The sequence below is a fragment of the Perkinsus marinus genome (assembly GCF_000006405.1).
Source record: "Perkinsus marinus ATCC 50983 genomic scaffold scf_1104296953246, whole genome shotgun sequence".
NCBI lineage: Eukaryota > Perkinsozoa > Perkinsida > Perkinsidae > Perkinsus > Perkinsus marinus.
In genome coordinates this window covers 1-1,123 of record NW_003208541.1, presented here as the reverse complement: position 1 = coordinate 1,123, position 1,123 = coordinate 1, and the positions used below count along the sequence as shown (strand labels likewise).

The 1,123-nt window shown below is 49.1% G+C and overlaps 1 protein-coding gene across 1 annotated transcript; it reads left to right on the top strand.

The window, feature by feature from the left end:
- Positions 1-157: 157 nt before the first annotated feature.
- Positions 158-424, top strand: Pmar_PMAR018733 (hypothetical protein; the record flags this gene model as incomplete). Its single annotated transcript, XM_002776585.1, has 1 exon — positions 158-424. A coding segment is annotated over one exon (267 nt), but the record flags the coding sequence as incomplete, so codon positions are not given.
- Between the last annotated feature and the right edge of the window lie 699 nt (positions 425-1,123).

Genomic DNA, 1,123 nt, shown 5'->3' with positions numbered 1-1,123 from the left:
CATACTCCATGTTATGCATCAGCAACATTGCTAGGTCAAGTTCATCTCTTGCAACGATGGCGTCGAAATTGAAACGGGCTGCAGTAAGTGGTGAGTGCTCAACGTGAACAGTCTCACCGCGTGAAAATCTGTGGTGTTGATTTTTCCTTCTTCTCAGATCCATGTTCGAGACGACTTGGTCCGCGAGGCGGTCAATCCATCTCTGCGGAATTCTCGCCAATTGTGTAAGACTCCGAGTTTCCTACCAGATGAGGTTGCCTTCACTTCAGCATGGGTTCCTGAGCTCGATGTTTTGCCTATCGAGTACTTCGTGTCGAACGACGAGCGACGCCCTCCTGAGCAGCTCCTCCACGTTAGAAAGATTGATATTCCAAACGGCCCTAGCCTCAGGCTGAAGTACTCCGTCGGGCGATCGATGGATTGAGTGACTGTAAGGGTAGTCGGTATTGTCGAGGATTTCATCTACGACGACATATGACGCCTCTTGATCGAGTCTGAATTTCAGGCAGTCTTTGACGTGGAGTTCCTTTGCTGGGCCGCGTGGGGATCACACCGGCCGAGGGCTGTGGGATGCGTCAATCATACTCTCCCGCTATATGTGGCGAACCAATTATCTCAACCATGCCAAGGTGAGCGAACTTCTGGGTATGTCTTCCCACGCTTTGCGAAATGCACAACTAGGCATTCTGACTGCAATCCATATTTGGCGTGGGTACACACCTGATTTGATATTCTCTGCTGATGATGACCATACATTAGGCCGAATCGCTAGCAGTAGCCTACTAAAGGCCTCTAGCCATGGCGATTACAACTCGAGGTTAACACTGAAGCAGATGCAATGCTTAGGGCAGAAACTCTATATAGGGTCGCTGGGTTATCCGGGATAAAATTCATCTCGTGACCTCTCCAATGAACAATCGTGCACGGGATAGCTCTGCCATCTCGCATTGCAATACCAATATGTTCATATACATGTATCAAATTGTACATCTTGTCATGATGAGGCCATTGAGAAGTAGATGAGCCGAATAATAGCTTTTAGGGGCGGCCCATTCTAGACTTGGGATGCGGTACTGGTCTCCTCACACTGACTGCAGCGAAGTGTGCATGCAACGAGGTTATG